The 23,072-nt window shown below is 43.5% G+C and overlaps 1 protein-coding gene across 3 annotated transcripts; it reads right to left on the reverse strand.

The window, feature by feature from the left end:
* Positions 1 to 3,354: 3,354 nt before the first annotated feature.
* wu:fj29h11 (protein NO VEIN) lies at positions 3,355 to 22,855 on the reverse strand. Of its 3 annotated transcripts, none has more exons than XM_037278562.1 (45): positions 22,593 to 22,855; positions 22,282 to 22,398; positions 21,996 to 22,193; positions 21,762 to 21,902; positions 21,424 to 21,681; positions 20,718 to 20,904; positions 20,474 to 20,640; positions 20,263 to 20,403; positions 19,900 to 20,078; positions 19,643 to 19,815; positions 19,344 to 19,568; positions 19,169 to 19,278; positions 18,746 to 18,967; positions 18,541 to 18,661; positions 18,231 to 18,450; positions 18,001 to 18,148; positions 17,535 to 17,712; positions 17,005 to 17,185; positions 16,618 to 16,744; positions 16,389 to 16,508; positions 15,343 to 15,493; positions 14,320 to 14,432; positions 14,056 to 14,206; positions 13,402 to 13,650; positions 12,888 to 13,094; positions 11,542 to 11,723; positions 11,207 to 11,390; positions 10,847 to 10,989; positions 10,319 to 10,500; positions 9,636 to 9,895; positions 9,326 to 9,563; positions 9,068 to 9,248; positions 8,602 to 8,728; positions 8,438 to 8,524; positions 8,160 to 8,345; positions 7,654 to 7,931; positions 7,418 to 7,566; positions 7,252 to 7,336; positions 6,389 to 6,503; positions 5,481 to 5,600; positions 5,121 to 5,402; positions 4,541 to 4,685; positions 4,312 to 4,471; positions 3,615 to 4,047; positions 3,355 to 3,580 (listed from the first exon to the last, which is right to left on the reverse strand). In XM_037278562.1, the coding sequence occupies exons 1-44, from the start codon at positions 22,725 to 22,727 to the stop codon at positions 3,619 to 3,621; spliced, it is 7,752 nt and encodes a 2,583-aa protein (XP_037134457.1). In that variant the 5' UTR covers positions 22,728 to 22,855; the 3' UTR covers positions 3,355 to 3,580; positions 3,615 to 3,618. The 3 variants fall into 3 exon arrangements, with proteins under 3 accessions (XP_037134457.1, XP_037134458.1, XP_037134456.1); XM_037278563.1 differs by having other exon boundaries at positions 18,541 to 18,658; positions 18,743 to 18,967; XM_037278561.1 differs by having other exon boundaries at positions 3,355 to 4,047; positions 18,541 to 18,659; positions 18,741 to 18,967.
* Between the last annotated feature and the right edge of the window lie 217 nt (positions 22,856 to 23,072).

Here is a 23,072-nt window from a genome sequence, read left to right on the forward strand (position 1 = left end):
ATAAAATATTTTAGGTGGCACTGAGCTTCGAACTCAGGTCGCTGGGGTGAGAGCCCAGAGCACTAACCACTAGCCTATGGATGCAAGGAACACGTATGGTTTTATGGAGCAGCTCACAAGCGAATAGATCAGTGAAGAGCACGGCAGATGTCATCACAACACATTGTGTACTGTACACGAACACCTAGCAAAGTACAATTTAAAAGGACACTTCCGAAGTACCCAAAGTTAAACTTACAAAAGAAAACCCATAAGAAATAAAACTTACACAAGAAGAGCCCTAACGTGGCACTTGACAGCTGTGTCAAATGCAAAATGTAAACAAGGACCATGTGAAAATTAGGTCAATCTCCGGTTAGAATATCTTGTTTTTTTTTCCATTTTGCGCGTAGGTATTAACAAGTAGAATAGTTTTAAATTATTCACAATTATTTAGGCAGTTAATTATGGGATATTTTGGTTAAATAAATAAATAAATAAATGAATAAATAACTAAGATAGTGTAGCGAAAGATTTGGTGAACGATTCTTTTGAACAAATATTTTGAGTGAACCGATTCTAAAGATTCAGTTCGCTTAAAAGAACTAGTACATCACTAGTACAAAATCCCAGGTGTGAGAATATACTCAAAAGAGCTTTTATTGTGCAATTAACCCTTTATTTATTTATTCTTTTTTTTTTAACCTCGGGCAGTGTGCCTATTGAAGTGTCCATGAGGTGTACCTACACATATTGCCATATAAAGCAGATGTCTGATTTTTATGTTTTAATTGGCGAATAAAGAAACAAGGAATAAAACACCATACAAGTTTGAACATAAATGTTTATTGAAAATAATATTAAAAGTAAATTTCAAACCAGCAATCTAATGTGAAATTGCAGTAGATATATTGGATAACAATATTTAGGCGTATGTATGCATACACGTTATTTAAAAACGACTGTAAGTGTTCTAAAATCAAGATGAGCCAAAGAGAAGCATCATCTATCTATCTCCCCGCTGTTGCATGACGGCGCATCCTTTCGTGCAATGAAGTTAGTCGTTAGCTTGGAGAAAACGAGCACAAAAGAAGTGTGTGGTTCTTTCTTGGCAAATCGTAAATCGACATTCTGGCTTACATAGTCCACGCCAGGAGGGAGACGACGCAACACGTCCACTGATGATGCACGGGGGGAAGGAAGGAAGGAAGGCAGGCAGTTGACCCATTGACTCGTTCGCGAACGGGAAAGTCACGATTCATTCCCTCACGGATTCGTTCTCGCGATGAACTGGAAATGCCAATCACTCATTCGTTCACTCACAGATCCATTCAGTTGTCGAACGGGAAATGCAGTTCGTGAACGGGAAGTGACGTCGGCATTTTCTTCTTCGTTTTGTTTTACGGCGAGGTGGCACCAACTTCAATGCGCGTTACCGACACCCACTGGTTGAAGTCATATGAACTGAAAAAAGAACCAATCACTCGTGGAAGTGATTCGTTCACTCTCGTTCACTGAAAGGATTCGTCCTTTTGAACGGATCGTTCACTCACGAGCCACAACTAGAAGGCAGTGCAGGGGATTGTAAAACGAGAAAAGGCCATTTGTTCCTGTCCGGGATCAAAAGTGCTTACTGTAGCATTGCAGGAAGCATGCTGCTGCACCACGTGTGTGTGTGTGCGCGTGTGTGTGTGTGTGTGTGTGTGTGTGTGTGTGTGTGTGTGTGTGTGTGTGTGTGTGTGCGTGTGTGCGTGTTTGTCTGTCTGTGTCATTCAGCTGCGATTCCTCTGAGTCAGTGCAGTCTGAGGACACACTGCAGGTGGGGAGGTGAATGAATGAATGAATGAATGCTGAGAAGAAGCAAAATGGAATCTAATACTAATTACAAAATAAAAGTCTTCTGTTATGGGATAGCATTTTTCTTGCATCAAAATCTTAAGCAAGTTTAAAAGCCTCAGAATTGCATGCAGCCTCTCAGTTCTTTTCAACACAAGCGGTGGAGCAACACATGTGGATAGATCCAACAATATTCACACGTATCATGAATCGATCGATTCATTGACAACTATTTTGAGGCTCCGCCGGGCAGGCGCGGCTGCTCGCTGTCTCCGTACAGAATAACGCTGCCACCATGCTATAAATCTTTTTCTTTTATTGTCAGAGCTTGTGAGTGAAGCTATGGATCATTCCGCACCACAATGTTCAAGTCGTTTGACCTGACGTGTAAATGCAATCGTTATCATTGGCCACAAATGCAGGTCAGAAGCGCTGACAGATCCAAATTCCATTCATCAAATTGTATTCATGTTGTCATGCTGTCAGGTTTTGTCCTGTCCTTCATATTCTGTCTTCCTGTTTTATTTTGTACATCACGTTTCAGATCACTGGTCCTTCCGCTGCACGGTCGTTCACTTGACCTCCCCGTTTGTTAACCACGTACACCTGTGTCGTCCGCCCTGATTGTCTGCACCTGTGTCCTTCCCCTTCTGTGTGTGTATTTAGCCTGCGTCTTCCCCGCGTCCTCTGCCAGTGCGTCTTGCAAGCCATGACCACCAGCCACTCCATAGCCACAGATATAGCCCTTGATTGCCTTACTCACAGAGACTTTTTTTTGTCCACGCTTGCTTTGTGGGTTGTGCGTGAGACCTTGCCTTCGTTTTTCCCTCAGTTTGAGGCGCCTTTGTTTTTGCCTTTTTTCCCCTCAGTGTGAGGCGCCTTTGTTTTTGGAGCGGTCATCCGCAGAAGAAATACAACACCTTGAACTGTCGAACTCTGCATTCGAGTCCTCTCCCTGCCTGAGCCTGACACGTGTATCCTTTTCTTCCATCTATTTGCTACACTGTGAACGGCAGTTGTAATTGAGCGTGTTGACTTCATGATCACAACTAGTGTTGTATGCATGCATGATGTGGGAGTGTCGTTTCTGCAAGTTGTCAAAGACGCGTCATTCGAAGAAAAATAAAATCACAGGTGCTCAACGGTAAAGCGAGAGGAAAAGTGCAGGCCTTGCAAACTTTGGAGGCAATGGCCCCTCAATCATTGTCTGATGCATGGTTTGTTTGTATTACCACAACTCATGAAGCTTTCATGACAGGCTCACAGTAAGCTTCAATTACAAACCTTTGACAGCAATGGGCAACATTTGGAACGGCCGAATATTTCAAGCTTTTACCTTGAGTTCAGGAGAGGCGGCTTCCTCTTACATTTGAGTCAAGCCTCATTCCCTGGACAGTGTAAATGGCGGAGAAAATGAACACCTGCAAAGAACATGTCACTTCTGTTTCCACTTGGCTTGACTCAGCAAGAATCACTTCATCTGTCAGTTAGACTCTCGTCACACTGCACAAGATGGGAAAAGGAAAAAACGGGACAGTGTAGTAACAGGGAAATGGTTTTATTCATAAAGGTGTCCAGATTAAAAGGTGACATCGGAATTGACATCAGATTATACACATTTGCTACAATGTGAAAAAAGGAATAGAAACATTCATACAATAACACATCAGATTAAAATGTCAACTACATCGATGAAAAGTGCATGTTTGAAGTTGAAATCAGTGCAGTAAGAGTAAAATTCCAAAGGCAATTCAAACAATTTTCCACTCACTCACTCACTCACTCACTCACTCACTCACTCACTCACACAAAGAGAAAGAGTTCCAGCTTCTTGGTGTGAAGATGTTGTGCCAAGTTCTGAATGCGACACAGGCGCACGTTGTGAGCATCTCCGGCGTTGTACACACGGAAGATGTGGTAGCGTTCTTTTTTGGTCAGCGCAAACTGCAGCTCGTTGGCCGAGAGCACAATGAACGCCTTCTCTTTCTTCTGGGTGGACTTCACCTCCACGTACAGCACGTCGGACGCAACGCTGTCGTCCTCCTGTCCCGCCGGCCCGAAGGTCAGCTCAAAGTCGTAGGGCTGACCGCTCTCGCCGCTCTGGTTGCACCAGACGACCCGTGTGGGACGAAGCGGGTCGGCGCTGTCTCTCCAGTGGCAAAGGAAGGAGTGGACCAGCACTTCCCCCCATTCGCCGATGGCTTTCAAGTCCCGTTCGTCAGAGATCACCACCTAGATGAGATCAGCACCATTCAATGAGAACGCGCCACATATCGAGATCTCTACAATCAACTCTTTCGGCGGTTTGGTCCGAAAATATTTCCAACGTGGCCAAACATTCCGCATAAAGGTGAATCGGCAGGTGCCGAACTGCAAATGTATTACTGGACTGTATTTTCGGTCTACATGTGTTGCTTCACCATTTGTGTTCAGATATTTGACCCATGTCGGTCGGCTTCCATCAAAATAAACACATTCCAAAAGAAAAGTACTGACAGTGGAGGGTCTCTGGCAGGTAACGTCCAAGTCTTCGAGTATGACATGTGGGGCCTGGCGTTCGTCCCACATGGGAAAAAAGAGGTTCAAAGGAGGTCTCTGGCTCTTTTCTTGTGAGTCTTTGAATACGCTGGGCAGCACTACTGCCTCTGGCACAACACTAGAGGAGAACACAAATAGAGGATCACTGGAAAGACTCAGAGGTGACTATGGACTTTTGAGGACATACAGGCTGCCGGGAGCGGATTGCTCGCCCGCCGCCTCGATGGGCTGCGCAGACGGAGCACTCGGAGCTGCTTCGGGATCGGTGAGGTTCTTCTCCTCGCCGTTCTGTGCGTGGCCAGATGTCGATGTTTTGCTCGCTTGATGACGGCCTGACAAGAAAGACCACCAAAATACAAATGATTTTTTGTTTTGATCTGCTTATAGTGACATTGATACTTCCAGCACACTTAATATTGTTAAGACGGATGTAGACTATTGTCTCCTCCCTTCCCCCTGCGTCCCTCCATCCTCAGTGTCTCTCTTGCTAGCTATTTCTATCCTCCTGTCGGTTGAGGCAGATGGCAACTCTGCACCAAATCTTTTTTTTTTCTTTTCTTCCCGAGATAGAATTTGACATTCTCTCGCTACCATTTTCATTCGTTGGCGGTTGTGTGTCCCTAAGATGTATGTCTATTAGATGACACTATTCAAATAATTACAAACATGTTTTTGAGAATAAATCGAATTCAACTGGTTTGCAGTTATTTTCAAAATGTCTGCCTTGGCTAAATCAAAGTTTGGGAAAGAATGCATGCAAGTCTAACCTGGAGGTTGTGTTTTGCCGGCAGCAGCGGCAGCAGCGGCAGCAGCAGCAGCAGCAGTAGCACAAGTATTAGGCTGGCTCGTAGTTCTCTCAGGTCCTGGTTGCTCTGCTGGTTTGCTGCTGGTGGCCCTGAATGCTTTATCACCCTCGTGGTTGCTGTTGTCACATTTCTGTGGAGGAACAACATGGTTGCTCCCCTTGGCAGAGACGTCACTGTCTTTGGGCGGGGCAGGAGGTGGCCACATCTTCAAAACGGCTTCTACTGCGGCTTCATCGGCTCGGGCTGTTGCAACAAAAAAACAAGGGAGTATGTGCTTTTCTGCAGAATTCTGGAAATGAACATGAATCCCTGCAGTCACACCTGAGTGATGGTTTCCTGTATTGACAATAGATGCGCGTGGAGGCCAGGAAATCAATGTAACTTCTCCTTCTTGTTCAGGGCGAGGTGGCGCTGATGGCAAAGTAGGGCATCTTGATATTGCTGGAAAGAAGAAAAAGATCAAATGTACTCATTTTGCTGTGTGTCCGCTCCTCTTTCAGGTCTTTGAGGACTGAAGGCAGTCACCGCAAATTTACATATGTAAGGTAGGGATGTATCTATTCATGTGTGTGGAGTGCTTTGATGCATGACTGAAAATAGGTACACAGATATGGGATGATGCTGGCGAGTGTCACGCAGAGTTGGCTGAGTGACACAAGCTCCGAAAAATGAGCCGTGCTTTCTTACAATTTGATTTCATGCTCCAGTTACCGTGCAAAAGTTACATGCAAGTCATCTCGCGCCATTCCACTGCGTCGCATCAAGAAACACATTTCCAACACCTACTAAAATGACCCCATATAATCAATTGATGCTCAGGGAAAAAGGGAAGAACAATGGTGCCTTGAGATAGAAATGAACCGGATTATAAATCGCTCAATGAAAGGGTCTATTTTTGGATTCACCATCCATCACATCAATATTTGAGAAAATGAAAGTATTTCAAGTGCACATTGAGAGTCGGGGGGAAAAAAAAAGTTTCATTTGGAATGATACAAAATGTGATATTTTAAAAACAAAGTTCTGACATATATAATGAAACCGTCTTGTCTGCATGTCTACATGTGTTGATGCAGCATTTGTGTTCAAATGTCTGTTGCTATGTTCGCAATAGCCTAGGAGGCTGTTCTTCAAGACATAGATGTGGAATTTGATTGGCAATAGACAGCTTGAGCGTATCCTGACAAGCACATCTCTAGTGCTACACAATATGAAAGGTGCAGCCTTACCTTTTTCCAGGGTCACCTCTGGCCGAGGAGGCTCTGGGACTTCCCATTGCTCCTCCTCGCTGGGCAATTCTCTGATGTCCTCTTTAATCAAGAACCTCTTCAGGGCTGCCGGATCCTATTTTGGTTGGAATATATTGATAGCGTTAGACTTGAATTAATTGTGGGATAGAAAACTGGAGGGATTAGCGTAGATGTGTTTATTGGTCATTTTGTAACAATCTTGTGTCATTTTCAATCAATACGGTTCGGAGATGGACAAATACCAGCTAGTCCGAAGAGCATCGAATGATGTGACTCATTACGACTCAAAAAGAAACTCTCGGCAATCGTAATATAGATTCTCGACGTCACCGCGGCATTTCACTTCAAAATGCGGACTTTGAAATTTCTTATGCTGGCAACATCCAGAGTCGGGGCTCAATTATTTGAATCAAACATTCAGCTGGGTCTTCGCCAGAGTGGAGTATCATTGATTATAATGCGACGACCCGATTGCGCCGCACGTCTGCAGCTGCTGCACAAACGAACCACACAAGGATAGCCAAGGTGCAACACCAATGGTTAATGGCCAATTTTCACACACAGCAAAGCCTCTTGCTACTGCATTGTTCTCATGGGAATGCGAGCAAGTCGCCATGTCATGCAAACAGGCCTCCCTCTAGGAATGCGCCCCCCCCCCCCCGAGGACTGGAGTTTGAGAGCCCTGCTCTACTCTAGGGGAATCTCCCGTTAGTTCTACTTGCAGTTGTGTGTGCCAGAGAGCGAGAGAAGATCGACAATGACAAGCAGAAAGAGTGTGAGCAGGCAAAAGTATCTGAATATGGATTAGTGGTCAATTGGTGAAGAGGTCACATATCGCTTACACTGAGGGACGCAATCAGGCCACTCAGGAAATTCATCAGCTCTTTCCTGTGGCCGCTATCTGTGCAGAACAGTTTCACCAGCTCCCTAAAACACACGATGCACAAATACAGCTATTTGAAGCATGCAACCTTTTTCTAGCTTGCCAGCCCCGCATCACACACAAACCTGCAGATGTCCAGCTGGGCTGTGAGATGGTCTTTTTGGATGCACAATTCCTTCTTATCCTTCAGCAGACAAATGACATCTGTCATCTCCACCACAGCATCCTCGTGGTCATCCAAATCCAGCTCGTAGCGGAGATACAGTTTACCCACCTGTGAATAGCAAGAAATAAAATAAATTAAAAAAAAGTCGTAACCCCCACACAAGAAAATAAAAATTCAAATATTTGTCCGACTGACTTGTGCAAATCTGAGTAGCTTGATCTTTTCTGCGATGTTGTCGTGAATCAGTTCTGAATAAACACATGCCAGATCCTCATGGTGGTAGAGGAACTTCTGGACATGGGGGATCAGTGATCGCACCATGGCCTGCATGGGTGCACAAGGCCTCCAGCTCTCAGTGAGGGACTCCATTTTGACACACTGAGATAGCAGACGGATACCGCAGATGTTCATGAATGTCAATCTGTCGTTCTCGTTGAAGATGGGAATGGCTGGCTCGCCTGGCGCTGTCCTCCCTGGCATCGTAAAAAAAACCCAAAAAAGGTCATGTTGTTGCATCATAGTTTTGGGTTTCAATCAATGGCTATCTTCCAAAAACCTTTCAAAGATTTTCTTTGGGGCTGACTTCAAGGTTAACTTTCAAGTAAACAAGCAATCCTTTTGTCCTTGTTTCATTAGTTCGTAGTTTGAAATATCAATTACTCGACAGTAGCTGAAATACTTTGTAAGAATTAGCAGCATACCAGAGAAGGCAGTATTTTTCCTTTGCGAGGTCTTCTTCTCTGCTGGCGGCAGATTGAGGAGGCACACTTCCTTACGGGATTTGAAGATCTTCTCCAGTTCCTTACTGTCAGCTATCATGGGTTTACGTGCCAGGCTCACCCAGTTCATATCTTTGGTGGGGAAGACTCTTTTGTCAGACACCATACCTAAACAAAAGAAATAGCAGCCAATCCCGTGTCAATTGACATTGCATCTTTTTTTGGATCTGCTAAGTGTCCAGAAAACAAAAGGCGCTCACCTTTCAAAGTGGAGGCGTAACTGAGATCGCGTTTGTACTGAGGCCTGTCCTCATGTTCGCCAGACACTTGGATTCTACACTTGCCAGCTGTCAGAAATGCAGAGAGACATGATTATCGATGAAAAAGCAATGCTGATCAAACGAAGACGAAATTCTGGTCTTACCAAGTGTGGCGTAGAGCACTGACACATCCTGAAGCACTTCAGCAGTTGGAATGGGAGATGATGAAGCGATGACTTCCAAAAGAGCTACATATTGCCTCATGTTGGGACTGCCATCCACATTCAGTAACTGATCAAATACAATTGACATTGTCAAATTAAAAATATCATCCCAAGTATAAGGCCGCTAATTACACTGGCACCTTTGATTGAACACCCCCAATAGCTATATGTATTTTATGTGAAATATTAACCAAAAGAAAGTGTCAGAAATATCACATAACTGTGTTCTTTCATCATTCATTTTAAGGAAAGTATAAACTTAACTTTAAAGAGTGCTACACTCAATAATATTCAATCATTTCTCATTACAATTGGAGGACAAGGAATCATGTGATAATAATGGCAATGATAGCTTTCAACTCTTTTTGGTTTCATTCCAAAGATTTGGTTCAAGTTTGTAGCTTACTCTGATAAAGAAGTCTTTCATGCCTTCCAGTTTGCTATAAAAAGGAGCCAAGACATTGGGCTCCTCAGTGTGGCTTTCCCGTCCACCACGCATCAGTGAGCTGTAGCGCTGGAACATGTGAGTGGGGTCACTCCAGCACACCTCCCTCAAGTGGTAGAAGCGTCCTGAACACCAGCCACTACTTTGCTTGCGGAAAGACAAAATTGGATGAGTGGATTCAAACAATCCACGATTCATGCTGTCAGTGACATCGAGTACCTGCGGTATTCCACTTGTAGGAATACAGCCGGGTTATGCTGGAAGAGTTCCTGTAGGCTGTTCTGGGGACAGTTGGTGTGTAGGTAGGAGTAGATGTTGTGGAGGTGCTGAGTTGTGGATGTAAAATGTGCCCCCTCTGGCACATTATCCAGGGACGCTTGTTTATCTGCCGCGCCTTTGATACACCACTCCTTCAGATAGGTAATCAGCTCATCCACTGATACGTTTTGTCTGATTCCTATAAGAGGCACAAAGGATGCAGCCACTGAATTGGGCTCAAATCTATTGTGGGAAAAATGGCAAAACTTACCCAGGGCTCTGCTGAACTCGCTGGACTTCATGTTCACATAATAGACGTGTGTCCCAAGCAGGTCGGTAATTTCAGGCGCATTCAAGTAGACTGCGTTTGGACAGAGGTACGTCAGCTCGCTCTTTTCACCTTCCTGCGGACGAAAGGCTGGCATCCATTGGAGACGACACAGGTGGTGGTAGAAGGAAGAGTTGGTTGTTCGGATTGGCCGAGCGTCGCTGTCCATCACCTGAGCGGTGAGATACTGCGAGTAGCGATGCCTGGAACAGAAATGGACAATTCAGGTCAATGTCATGTCGATTCTTATTCTTTATTTGACAGTAACTGCACACCGAGCATTTTCAAATGAATTTGTGAGGGGAAAAAATACAAAGCATTTCAACAAAGCATATTTGACAAATCCGATTGAAAATTCCAGCTCAATGATGTTGACACTGCATTGCACACCAAAGTGGCATAACTGTGTGATCACATTATTCTGGAGCTCGGGGCATCCAGAGTCAAATGTGCAACGAGATTTCTATTTATGCTTGAATGGAAAAAAAATGAGCTCATGCGCGATTGATTGATTGATCAGTGTAAGTGAATGCAAGTCATTGCATGTTTCCAGAGTCCTGCCAGATCCATTGTTTTCAAAAGTGAATGCATCTGTGGGACAATATTCCCAGGTGGCCAAACATTACCCTGTGTTCCAGTTGGTCGCCAGCAGATTTAGCAAAGCCTTTCTCTGTTCCAGGAGGCAGGGAGCAGTCAGCTGGGCTGTGGCCAGGGCATGAAACTCCTCGCACGGGTAGTCGTCAATGACACAGTTCTCTCCGGGAGTTTGCTGCCACATTGCGCTTTCCGCTGACCATGGACTGGAGCTCTGGAAGTTCAGTGCAAACGACCAACAGAAAGTGTCTCATTAAAGCTCCGATTGGAATTTGATACGTATGTATCCACCATATCCCATGCACCACGAAAGACAAATCTAGAAACAATGAGATTGTGTTTGCAGCACGAGCGAAAACAGCCATCTGGAATGACAACCTGCTGACATGTCTCTTTAGTCACCTGCTCTTTCTGCTCACTCTCAAAACAGCTGGAGTTTTAGTGTACCTCTGTCATCATGTACAAAATAGGTAAGCTAGTTATCGTGAGCATAGATTTAGATCATGACTTGAGATTGATTACGAAACTAGGAGGTGAAAGTTGAGCAATGGCATCCTCACCAGTTCTTTGGATGTGAGCGTCTGTTTCTCTTTTCGGATGATGAGACCATCACTGACACCCAGTCTGGTGAACAGTTGTCTCCAACCTGCCAGATCATTGTCTGCCTGCAAGTACTTGGGACTCAGCAGGACCCAGTCATAACCTGGTTGATGGATGGATGGATGGAAGTCATGGAAATGTTATCGCCGAGGATCAGAATAGAAAAATAAAGCAAATAGGATGCCATTAGAGCACAGATGTCAAACTCAAGTTTTCCACCCCTCTCCAACTGAATTGTTAACGTCAAGGCGATTTGTATAGCGCGTCCCAGGACTGTATATTCGAGCCATCAATGTCACTTGAGTGTCTTGAATAAGTACCCGGAAGTGTCTTTGACAGGTCCATGTTGTCATATGCTTCTGAGAAGTGTACCCTGCTCTGTGCAGGGTACAGCAGACCCTTGTTGGTGAGCACTGGTACTGCAATGTCTGCATACTCCTGGCTCGAGATGCAGTGCTGCTTGATGAAAATCAGGTAACTCACAATCACCGCCTCTGGTTTTGACTATGGGTAAAAAGTAAAAAAAAAAAAAAAGTGAGATTAAGATGAGAGAATGAGAATAATAATAAAATAAGCTTGTTTTAAAAAAAAAAAAAAAACAACAACCCATAAAATCACTCTTCTCTCAACTCTAAGAACCATATAAAAGATCTACCTTCCATTTTTCGTTTTGCAACACAGGGTAGATGTGCTGCTCGAGCAGCTCCTGCGGCTCAAGTTGATGAACTCCAAGTCTTCTCAGCAGCTCCTGCACTTGCTGACTTTCCAATGCTTCCACGCAATTCATCAGAGACGGGTGAACTATGTTGACATCCTTGTACAATTCGGACAAATATGCTGTGGGCGGTAAAAAAAAGGATGACTGTAGCTTTCAAGTATCGTGTCAGAGCATCGAGGGATGCGTTATCAGTGGTGCTGTCATTTGCTTTACCACCAAGATAATAAGAAATAAAAATGGAATGAGATTGAAGAAAATAGAAGGAAAATTAAAGAAGCCCAGGAACGGAACCTTGAGGCACTCCCGACCTGAGAGGATTGGTAAAGGACTCCACACAAATGTGACACTTTTTAATTCTAAGAATCAAAAGAATGCCTCACTCATTAATTTTGGGGTGGTGAAATATATTTGACTATGTACACCTAAATAAATTGCATTGCCCATACTCTTAGAGAACGCCTGCCTGCCAGTGGCCTACATTCCAAGACTGGCACTTTGTCTCTGTCCTGCTGAATATTTGAAAAGAGTGCACAGTGATTCATTCCGTGGTCTCTCTGCTATCACATACAACTTTGTACACTTGACTTCCCCTCAAAGCTGAAGAGTTCAACATTCGCAGTGACTCGCTCCACTCGCTGACCTGGAAACAAAACTTCACTCATATTATTCCATGCCTATTGCTTCAATGTTGAGTTTATAAATTGAGAAATAAAAAAAAAGAAAATTCAACCAACTATCTCAAAGCATGGCCTGGCAATTAAATGCTCGGTTCAAACCAAACGTGTCCCTTTACTGCAACTCCTCCGTGATGCTTGTGACTCATAAGAAATATATAAGAACGCAGGAGAGTTCGTCTGAGTCATGCTCGCCTTTCTAAACCTAATCCGCATTTAGATATGATGACGCAAAAATCAACCGGTATTCTTCACTCTTGCTATTTTGAGGGTGAGGGAAGTGATTTGAAAAACTGCACTTCCACCAGCAAAGGTTCATGTGATGTGAAATCCTCTTTACTGTCAACATAAACCTTTCAGGCAAATTGAAAATAGAAACCGGAGATGAAAACTGACCTCAATTCTGACAGGTTTTCCTTTTGTGCGAGGCATACATATATTTGATACGTGATGTCACACAATATGCAAAGTAGCTGACGGCTATCTAAGGCAGGATTTACACTTCAACGGACTCATATCTGATTTTTGTACATGTACTGTGGTAAGAAATGCTTGATGCATTAAATCAGGATCTCAATCAAGAACGTATAGCACAAATCAATCAATTACCAGTTTGGGCTTCCGTTTTCTTTGTCTTGCTTTCTTCCACTGGGAAGAAGACGCTATCTCCATCCAGTGCCACCACACGTCCATCAGCAAGAGGGATTATGGGCAGAGTCCTAAGAGTCTGCAAAATGGAGTCCCCGTCTCCATACCCATGTTCCACAGCCCTGTAGTTACAAACAAGAAGTCTGGCCAACTGCTGCAGGCCAGCATCTAGAAGAGAAAGAATGATCAGACTTTGTGCGAAGAATTACAAATTATTTGGGTAGACAGCTCTTAAAGTGCATCAGTCATTAAATTGATTGTGTTTTTGTTTTTTTAAATAATAACAAAAGGCTACAGAACAGAGCAGCCAGTGATGAGTAGGAGTAGAACAAATAAAAAATGAATTTAGGATGAACAGGCGCAAATATTTATCATCAAATCAGCAATATAGGATTCGTCAATCCAGAGTTTTGTTTGTCCATGTCCATTATTTCACACTAATTAGTAGGCCAACATAAATCTGTTGTCCATTCACCTGTGTGGATAGTCTCTTCTTTCATCAGCTCCTTGGCCATGGCTGTGGTTACCGTGGTAACATCAGAGCCCCTCAAATTGCGAACTCCCAGGTGGGTAAGAAGAGAGGCAGGTGGGGCAGGCTTTAGACTGGGATGCAGATATGAGAGCAACAGATGCTTTTCCAGCTCATCTTGGTTGATAACCTTGCGAATCACAGCATCCTTACACACCGCTATTTGGGACGGTAGCTTGTACACAACCTGACCGTCTGGAAAAGAAATCATCAGGTTACAAACAAAAATCTCAAACAAATGCTTGGTTGTTTGTAAGACATCTTCATTTGAAAGGCACAATCAGAACATGCTGTCGTTGCTCCGATATATAATTGGACCTAAATAGATGTCCAAACTACTTGATGATGGCATTGGCACTTATTATTAAGAACTTAAATAACCTAAATAACATCTGATCTTTAGATGATCAAATTAAAAGATATGTGGTTGCCATGGCAATGACAAAGATGCCATCCCCCATATTCCAGTGTACAAGCGGAAAACAAAAACTTTTTTAAATGATTATTATTTATTTATTTTTTGAAATGAATTTTTCTTCATTTTATTCTGGTCGTGTTTGTACACCATGATCTTTTAAGCCGAGCAGGTGTGAGTAATACCTGAGCTGAGTGTAGGCAGGAAGGCCTTGCCCTTGAGCAACTGGATTATCTGATTGGCGACGGGTTTAAAGAAGTCCATCACCTCATCAGGCAGGGGAATAAACTGCAGGGACTGGCAGAGACCCCCAAGGCCTGTGAACTCTGGGTGATCCTTTCAAGAATAAAAATAAAACAGCATCAAAATATGGAAGTCTGCTCATTCTTTCTCTCTCATGTGATCTATCCCAATTTTACATTCAAGTCAAAGGTCACTAGATGGCTTACATTGAAGACTTTCATGGCTTGAAGGAAGAGTTGTGGTATCTCAGATCGGAGCCACTGGTTCCATGAGCTGTCTCTGTCGACGTCCTCTCGAGAAGAAGGGATGTCAAAGTCACCTGAATGGAGAAAAAAAAACCCACATAAGGAGGGAGCATTATAATTATTCATTTGGAGCCATGATTGTAAAAAGGCAATTTCGTTTTATATTTACATCTCCAGCCTTCTATCTATTTATTATGTTTTTTGGTCCTTGATTATTTTTTCATCTAGCTCTCTCACTAGTGTATTCTACGTCAGACTTTTTTTTTGCCATGATCTAAATTTGTGTGTCTTACATAAAGTTGCATTCATGTTATTGATTAGGGATTTTAAGGTTGCAAATTTATTTCTAATGCAATTTACAATTTGAAGGTTACTGACATTTAGTCAGCAATCTTGGAGCCCATCCAGGTTTAAAAAGAAATATACTTTGTACTGTAATGATTGCCATTGCTGACCCTTGCTGGTACACTTGAGTACTGCACAAGATTTGTTTGTGTGTTTTATCACTGGGGTCAATTTGAAGCCAGATATTCACAACTTTCTTATTTACTTATTTCAAAAGATTAAAAAATGAATTACAACTTTTTTTTTCCCCAAGAGAATGCATCATGTGTTAGCCTATTGACTAGTGCTTAACATACATGCTTACATGTGTACAGGAAATTGAAAACATTTCATTTACATTTAGTCTGTCCTATGAAACACAAAGGGATGATGTCGATCTTTTCGATGATGATGTCATCATTTAGAAGAAACATTTATCATTGAATGGGACTCAAATGGACTCTAAAGATTTAATATTGTGGAAGATGAACGTATCTAACTTGTTAACTACACAAATAGAGCTGAAGTTAGTTTCGAAATTCGGTCAATTGGAACATTTCTGTCAAAGTTACACTCATATTACAAAGCCAATGAATAAAGTCGTATCAGTCATCACAACAAAGGAAGAAAAAAACAAACAAACAAACAAACAAACACAACCTTGTACGATGAAGCGGAATCCAAAGCTGCGAAGAGGCAGGTAGGCAAAGACGGGCTGTTTCGGCGGTTGGCCTATCATGTCGCTTCCAGAGTTGTCGCAGTCAAGTTGGAAGGCGAGGGCAAGCTCGGTCGTTTCCACATTCTCTTTAAGCTATAGGGGGGGGGGGGAGAAAAAAAAAAACACTCAAGGTGGGATAACAATATGCTCATTGGAAAACAGTGCACCATAAATTGAAACTGCTCATACCAAGTAAATGAACCCCAAAATAAATATTACATTTCATTTAAGTTTATATTTTTGTTCCATGAAATGAAAATGACATTTTGTTTTGAATATTACAGTATCCATCATCGAATGTGGCCTGACCAACCTCAATAAATGAAAACTTCATTTGCTGTACTCCTGTTGTAAATGATATATATTAATAATATATTATAAAAAGAAAACAACTCTGACCTACATTACGACGTGCGGTTTAAATGATCAGTCAATACATGTTACCAACGTAAACCTTATGAGGAATTATGAAAATGATGCTGTCATGCCTCGTCCCCAGTTTTGCTGTGTATAGGTTGTCATTGTGTTTGGGTGCTCGCCCCTCCCTTCCTGTGTGCCCTTGATTAGTGTAACCACACGCACCTGCCTCTCGTTACCTGTGTCTTATTTAAGTTCTGTTTGCGTGTCACTCGCTGTCGGCGCATTGCACGAGATGTGCGGACCATGCATGGCTCACGGTCACTCGGTTTGTTTGGTTCCTGTCTTTTGTTTCACGTTTTGGGCGGTTAGACCTGTTAGTTTGTTGTTTAGCCGCGTCAGCTTGCCGAGTCTGTCCTTTTGGTTTTGCTTAGTCACGTCAGTTTGCCGGGTTTGTATTTTGGTTTCCTGCAATAAACCCTGGTCCGAGCTGCATTTGGTCGCCCTCGCTCCATTACTCCACCCCGTTCCTGACAGATGCCTCCATTTCCTTCTGCATGTGAGTTTTCGAGTGTGTCTGTGCACCCACCGCATAACAAACAGGTGTGTGACAAGTGCGTGCGCGACTCACCATCTTGGGCTGCAGTGTACTTTTGACAACTAGCCAGCGCTCAGTGCCATCGGAGTGCTCCACCTCCAGGACATTATGATTCAGGTCTTTACGAGTCATTGTTACAATGCGGCTCTCGGCCTGCAGGAGAGGAGAAAGCGCGTACAAAAAAAAAAAAAAAAAAAAAAACGGGTTCGATTGAAGCACACAAGCAAAACAAATGAGATTGATCAAAATATGCCAGAGGTACCTGATTGTAGATGGTAATGGAACGTAGTCGGTGCAGAAACAGCAGCAGGGAAGGGTGCACGTCATGGAACAGGTTTCGGGTTTGATGGCACTCGGAGCGGAGAGGAAGGCGGATCTTGGTTGTCCAGCTGGTAAGAAATCAAAGAGAGGTTCATTAGCTTCATTAGTGTTTGCTTCTTTTGTCCAGTAGCTAGCTGCACCACAATTTAGAATTGCTGATCCCTCGCAGATGCTGACATTTGAATGCTATCCACTTAAGGACAATTTGAAAGGTTTGTCAAACTTCCATTTTAACTGCACTGGCTGGCAGTGAATGAGTTACTCTCTGTTTAGGTCTTGAGTAGATAAAGTAGGGTAAGAAAATCAAAAGCTGGCAAACATATCAGACCTGTGAGGAGGAAATGGCTCATTTAATTGTGGCTCCAAAGGCCTCTCATCATCAATCCAGTGAGGGAGGATGTATCCTATGGGGCCACATGTCTTGTCGAAAAACAAATGGAAGCCATTGGAGTGAATCTCTGGACGGTCTGTGACTTTGAATACTGACTTAAAGCCAATCCCCTTTTGTCCTGCACAGATCAAAAGGATTGGAAATACACACAAGATGGTAGGCTTACTTGTGCTTGCACCAGGTCTACTAATAATTGTGGATTTGCAATGATATGCATGACTAGCATATCAAGAACAAATATTTCAATTCCACTTTTGTCGTTCAAATTAGAAAAGGTGTGTTGCTATATGCCTCCCCGGTAGCGCAGGTGAAAAATGACGGCATTTCAGCTGCCTCTCCTTGAGCTACATTGTTACTAAAAATCCAGTTAGCCTTGGTTGATAGACATCTTTTATATTCAAATCACACATCTTGTTTTTTTAACAATGGGTGATCGGCCCCAAAATGGTATGAAACCTATTACATACCTATGTATCCATATTTATGTTTGCCCTTGGTACTTTGACCCACATCACATATGGCCTTTATATTTGCCTCCTGGAAGCCAGTCTCATTGTTGAGAACGGTGATGCAGTCCTTCTCAATCACAAAAGCCAGTGCTGGTATAGCATCGGGCTCTGATGCGTAACTGTTGTCATCTGCATTCTGGAAACAGGGTAATAAATAAGAATTCATTACATTTGTATAGCGCTTTTCAAAAACCCAAAGACGCTTACAATGCACATCAAATAGTGGCTTCCTCTTTAATCCCACTCAATGGCAAACAAGTCTTTTTAAATGTTCTTTTCAAGGTTCATTCAAGATCACCAATGTTTGCCAAACAGTCGGCAGATGTTAAGCAGATGTTCGCCTGTGCTCTTCTTAGCACTGGGATGCTATTGTTAGCAATAGGATTATTGGTCATTTCAAAAGTGTGTTAAAGCTTATAAATACCTGTATAAGTTCCAAAACAAAATGCGTGTCTTTGCTGTAGAGCTCGGTCGAGAGGCGGTCCAAACTTCTGCCAAGTCGGTCCTGTTGCACCTGCATTAGGTTCTGACCTTCAGCTGAGAGTTCCACACCAATACCAAATCCTTTTTTTCTGTCATAACGTAAACAAACAAGAGAAGAAAGCCATTTTAGTTTTGAGAAATTGCTACCAAAAAAAAAACATGAGCACACACCTTATCTCCTCAATGATGTTCCTGTGGACATCTAAAGCAGGTTCCGATTGACAGGTTGCCTTCTCCTCTTTGTTCAAATCCAGGATTTGTGGCTGATTGACAATAAGACCTTGGACCTCACTGCTTTTATTTGACATTTCATCATTTGACAGAGAAGCAAAAAGCTCTTCTTCAGATAATTCTTCCTCCACTGGCTCGTCTCCTTCTTGTGCTCCATTACCTAAAGCCAATTCAAATAGTATATAGTTGTATTCTATTTGCCCTATTAAATGAGTTCATATTTGTTCTTGTCAATTGTAGTTGACAGTACCTTTTCGAAGGCTGGGGTTGAGATGACTGGAGGATAGACTGCTGTCTGTCGCATTGTCTTCAAGGCTCACGTTCATCACACCTGACAGACGACTGCGCTCAGAATCCACCACATTCCACTGAAGTCACAAATAGCACATCAAATGAGAACTTTGAAAAGAAACGTGACTGACGATGATTGCATTCATAATCATAGCATTTACCCTTGTTTGGAGGTTGGGCTGATGAAAAGGTCCTGTGTAGAAGGCACCATATGGCTTTGCTGATGTCAGCTTTTTTTGGTAGTCCTTCAGCCACTCTGTGATGCCCAGGAGGATTCCCAGTCGATGCAAACAATTGATGTGCCTTGGGTTTGAATGGGCCGCAGTGATTAGGACCACTTTGGACTTGGTTTGGCCCAAGACTTTGGACAAAGGCTCTAAAAACACCTGAAGGTCAAATGATACCATTTCATCAAATGCATGTCTACAGTTCTTTTTTGTCCGTTCGTAACAAAAGAGAAAAGTGGAAGCACAGTGACCTCGTTGTTCATGCAAGCGACCAGCTGTATGTCTTAGCAAGGAAAACAAAAGTTAGCAAACAAGCCCATTAGTCCATAAAATCTTTGTTCCAGATGAAGTGCAACTAACCTGCTGCAAAACAGCCTGACAGATTCTATTTGGAATTCGAACCAAACATTCCAAAAGGAAATGAGCCACTGGGCTGTAACATGACATGTCCTCTTCAGCTCGAGAAAGATCTAGACACCAGAGCAAATGTTAGCGATAGAACATGGCTGTGTATTCCCGTTGAGGCTGAAGCTACCTTCTTTAGCCACAGCCGCGGCAAGGGAACTCTGAATATGATTAGCCAAGAGGGCAATGGGAGCATTTGGGATCCCATCAGCTACAACAATGGACACTAGGTGGCCAGCTGTTCCCACGGGGTCAAGGGTCATGGCAGCATTGGAGAAATACTTGTCTCCTGTGTCTGAGGTGACCCTGAGCAGCAGACACGGTGTCACCTCCAAAGCTGCCAAGTCTGTATTTTCTGTTATTGATCAAAATGGAAGATATCAGCATCGGTTATAGAAACAAATAATATTCCACTGTACAAACACCCACCTGCATTTCTTTCAATAAAATCTTTGAGGGAGCCATGGACAGGTTTAAATATGAGCTCCCATTGACTCCATTCATTCAAATCCTCTAACAGAGGACAGGAATGCAAACTGGCCAACGCCTGGACCTTTGACATCTCCCCAAGCCGCCCCACGGCTTCACACTCACTTTTGGCACTGCGGAGAGAAAAAGTTCGTTTGTCTGTGGCATGCACGGGGTGGTTTTGATTTCTGCCAATTGTTGACATGACAGAGACCAACCTTAAAATGCCATGCCTGGCGAACATTGTGGACTCGTAAAAGACTTGGCTCAGTCCTCCTCCGGCTAGGTCTTTCTGACGCTGGACTAGTCTGACCAGTGTCTGTAGCGAGCCGTAGCCCAAGTCCCGACTGTCCTGCACTCCGTAGTGGGATTGCAATGCCAACTCCACGTGGGACAGCTGTGAACATTCAAAGGAGAACAATATGTTTCCACTTCATCATCATTGATAGTTTAGAGTCAGTTTACAATAGCAATCTGTTCCTACGGTGGCAAAAGCCATTTGTAACCTTCAAATGTTTGGTGTCAGGACCATCGTAAAGTGTGTGCGTGGAGCTCTATTGATTTATTGGACGTCAACTCACTTCATCTTGACCACCAGAAGTATTTTGCCCACATTGTTTGATGAACTCAAATATGTCTTGTTTGGTGGGTCTGAAAAAACTTCTTTTCACATTTCCATGACTTCTCAGAATCAAAGTGGAACCAAGCACGTCCTGCAGTAGCTGCATTTGACACAAAGCACATGTTTTTCAATATTCAAGAATAATGGTTGGCATTTAAATACACACATACCTGAATGTGTTTCACCAAGAACCCCAAGAAGCTGCCTTGACCCAAGGACGGAAAGTCTTGAACCTGGAAGTGTTTGGTCAAATTCCTCTCTAAGATGGCAATATCAGCCAAATGGATGGCTGAGTTCATCGAGGATAGGCTATCTTTTAGGTACTGCTTGACTTTGGCTGAAAAAGCCATTCAGAATTGGGACTTAGTTGCCACAGTAGACGTATGGAGCAAAAAAGACATCTTGACTCGATACCTTCACTGGGATTGCTTGTGGCGCGTCTGTCTTCCATTGGATCTTTTCTTCCAGATCTTTGAGGAGTTTCCTTCTTGGCCTTCTGGTCCTGTGGGATAGCTAGCGAGGCACCGCAAATTGCCAATTGAAAGAGAGATGATGCCAGCCTGTCACCTGACACTTGCGTTAGGAATCTCCGGATATTTGTCTGTAAACAACCAAAGAGCGCACAATCACTCAAATAATTACTGAGACAGACTCAAATTTGGTCCCCAACTTTGTTTGTGTCCAGGGTACATTTGCGTATATGTTTACGCTTGATATTCCCACCCATATACGCTTGGCATCTCGACTACTAGAACTCCAAAATTCCGCAAGCTTGACTGCGTAAACATGGAGAGTGGGAAAGGTGAAGAAGGGTAAGAAGTGTTCTGGCAGCATCGGCTCCAGGAGAAGGTCCAGATAACTGTAACGGGTGTTTTGGGAACATGCCGGCAATGATATCAGTCGACCCCGAGTCCTTCTGGTGCCTCTCAGAAGGCGTCAATAAATGATCGGAACAGGGAAGATACGAACAGAAAATTGGATTTACGTTTGTTGTTTATAGCTGTCGGTTAACATTTTCAGTGAACCAAGCGAGCGTCCCCAAGTGTACTGTAAATGAAGCGAATGAACCAGAGGCGCAATGTTTCACACACTTGTGAAGAGCGCTCACCTGCCTACCTACCTTTAGCACTGGAGAACTGAAGAGCTTTTCTGCATTTGTGAAGACTTCCAGCACCACTTCTGCTGCTGTCAAGGAAGCATATTTCTTCCTGAGGTCCAGGTTCTCGGCAAAGATGGAGCATGCGCCTTTGACAGGATCCAGGACAACCTTCTTCAGCTTCATGAGACGCTCCCGGGTGTCCTCTTCTAGTTCTTTCTGAATGGTTTCTTTAATTTGATCCATTACGCTATGCTCACAACGACTGACTTTATTTAATGACTGAAGGAGACAGAGACATTTGTTTTGGATTCATTTCAAGGATCAACTCCCGAATAAAATGTCTACTACTAAAAGCTTACCGATATGGACAACCCAAGACTGGTTATCCTGATGCCCAGTTCGTAAGGAGACTCACAGTTATAATGGTCAGCTAGATACTTCATAAACTCAGCCAGGTCTACCTTGGGCTGGCTCGAATTTCTCCTGTAACTGCGAAGGTGCTGGAAAGGAGAAAAGGCGTCGAATGAGCAAAAATAAGGGCAAGTCATCAAAACGAATCTCACGATGATATCCCGTAATTGACATTACAACACCTTTAAGATGTCAACTGTCTCAATCTGGGGGATATCATCGTCCTTGGTGTTACTGTTCATCTTGAACATGCGGTGGATGATGGGGAGTTTGCAAAGGGGTCCCAGGTTCAGCTCTTCGTAGCGCTTCTTGTCCTTTAGAGCAGCCAAAGTCTGCCCCAGCTCGTACAAGGTGCAGACGGATGCCGCCGCTTCAGCCGACTGACAGACAAAGAAGAAGACGACAAAGTCAACAACAAAGGATGACGTAGGAAAGTTCTCCTTTCATTTGATAGGACTGGCTGCTAACCTGAATGTACATTGAGATCTCTTTCTCCAAGTAGTGAAGGTCGTTCAGGGCCTGAATATTTTGTGGATTGATCTTTTTGGATTTAAGTTGCATTAACATGCACGTCCTTGCCATCACCTGAGATGAGTCATAGTGATAACAATTAGTGACAGCACATTGACGATATGACACCATTTTCCCCATTCCGTCTCCTGTGTGTTTGTTTTGACAGGCTCCTGTCGACTTAGTCGCAATGTTTCATTGACACCGATTGCAAATGATTCTTTCGTCAAGCAAGTGTTGGAATGTACCTATTCTGGTTTGCATCTCACCTTCTCTTTGGTGACCAGCTCTCCTTCTGCTGCAAGTTCTCGTCTCACACCCTCCATCAGACTGCTGAGTACGTCTGGATGTAAATTGGTATACTTTTTACCTTCATCATTCTCCATAGCTTCTATGGCCCGCATATTATCTCCATGTACTTCTCTCAACTGAGCATGAAAGGCTTTTCTAAAAACAGGAGCACTGAACTCTCCCCGAGTTGCATCACTGGCTTTGCTTGTGCTGGCTCCAGCTGCTTGCTGTAACCCTGAGGACTGAGCTGATTCTGAATTGAAAGGTGTCCCCGCAGCTTCAAGTGGATCTTGAGCCTGATACATCTTGTGGATCACCCGGTCCCCAATCACAACCAGATCATTGTCTAAAGTTGCTACCAGGGCAGCAACAGAAGTGAAGCCCGAAGATTTCCATTTCAGCTTTGAGTCGTATTTCAGTCTGTAGTCTTTTGACAAATTCTCCAGAAGAAGCCCTTC

Source organism: Syngnathus acus, chromosome 19 (assembly GCF_901709675.1).
Source record: "Syngnathus acus chromosome 19, fSynAcu1.2, whole genome shotgun sequence".
NCBI classification, from domain to species: domain Eukaryota; kingdom Metazoa; phylum Chordata; class Actinopteri; order Syngnathiformes; family Syngnathidae; genus Syngnathus; species Syngnathus acus.